We start from the raw sequence: 844 nt of genomic DNA, 5'->3' as shown, positions 1-844 counted from the left end.
TTGTGTTTTTCTCTCTTTCTTTCTTTTTACTAGTTATGATGTAATAGATGTCTCCTCTCTTTAAGTGATTGGAAATGTTATGAGCTGTGTGCTTTTGTTCTCTACGTGCTTATGATGAAAACGGATCTGATTTATTTACAGGCATCACAAAATACAGTTCGGCCGCCGCCTCTAGTTAGATCTACTTCAGCGGCTGCCTCATCCACCTCTACCTCTTCCAACAGTCGCTTGTAGGTGTCACTTTTATATTGCCCATAGTTTGTTTTGACGTTGAATATATTACTGGTTCATGTTCAGTTGCTATTCGTGTGATATTATTTCATTGTATTTTTTACTATTATATAAGTTGTTGTTTAATTTGGTACAGAATTCATTGTTGATTCAAATACTGTTATATTGTGACATATTTTACTATAAGTATTTTTTCAAAGATGAATGATTCTATTGATGATTTTCTCTGGAGGTCTGGACGTTTGCGTAACTCCTACTCCCTTTCTAGGGCCAGCAGCACGATAGATGCCACGCTTCGTCAGCTGGGGTATCCTGCACAGATTAGCCAGTCTGCACTGAATTCTTTAGTTAATGCTGGAAATTCGGCTTTACATTCATACAACACCAGACAGACCAACAGTAGTTCACATCATGTGAGTTATTAATGTAAGGTAGAGAGTAGCTCTGGATGACACATATGTCGCGGTGTGCTAAGATATTCCTTTTCACTGGGGATACTCGTGTCATGCTAGCATAATCGCAGTCCGGTAAAAATTTACAGCTCTTCTACCATGTAGACTGTGCATTTTTAGCCAGTCCAGGGTATTTTAGCCAGTCCAGAGGCAATGAGCTC

At 39.0% G+C, this 844-nt stretch overlaps 1 protein-coding gene across 2 annotated transcripts in view; it reads left to right on the top strand.

The window, feature by feature from the left end:
- LOC119592991 overlaps positions 1 to 844 on the top strand; it is a gene marked incomplete in the record, with an annotated part of 24,527 nt that overhangs the window by 19,462 nt on the left and 4,221 nt on the right. Inside the window, 2 exon segments of one of the 2 annotated variants that reach the window (XM_037941876.1) lie at positions 142 to 230; positions 500 to 644. In XM_037941876.1, coding sequence (XP_037797804.1) covers positions 142 to 230; positions 500 to 644 — 234 coding nt within the window. 2 annotated transcript variants of the gene reach the window in all.

The sequence above is a fragment of the Penaeus monodon genome, chromosome 31 (genome assembly GCF_015228065.2).
Source record: "Penaeus monodon isolate SGIC_2016 chromosome 31, NSTDA_Pmon_1, whole genome shotgun sequence".
NCBI classification, from domain to species: domain Eukaryota; kingdom Metazoa; phylum Arthropoda; class Malacostraca; order Decapoda; family Penaeidae; genus Penaeus; species Penaeus monodon.
Note: the sequence above shows the minus strand (reverse complement) of the source record. Positions and strands in the feature narration are given on the sequence as shown.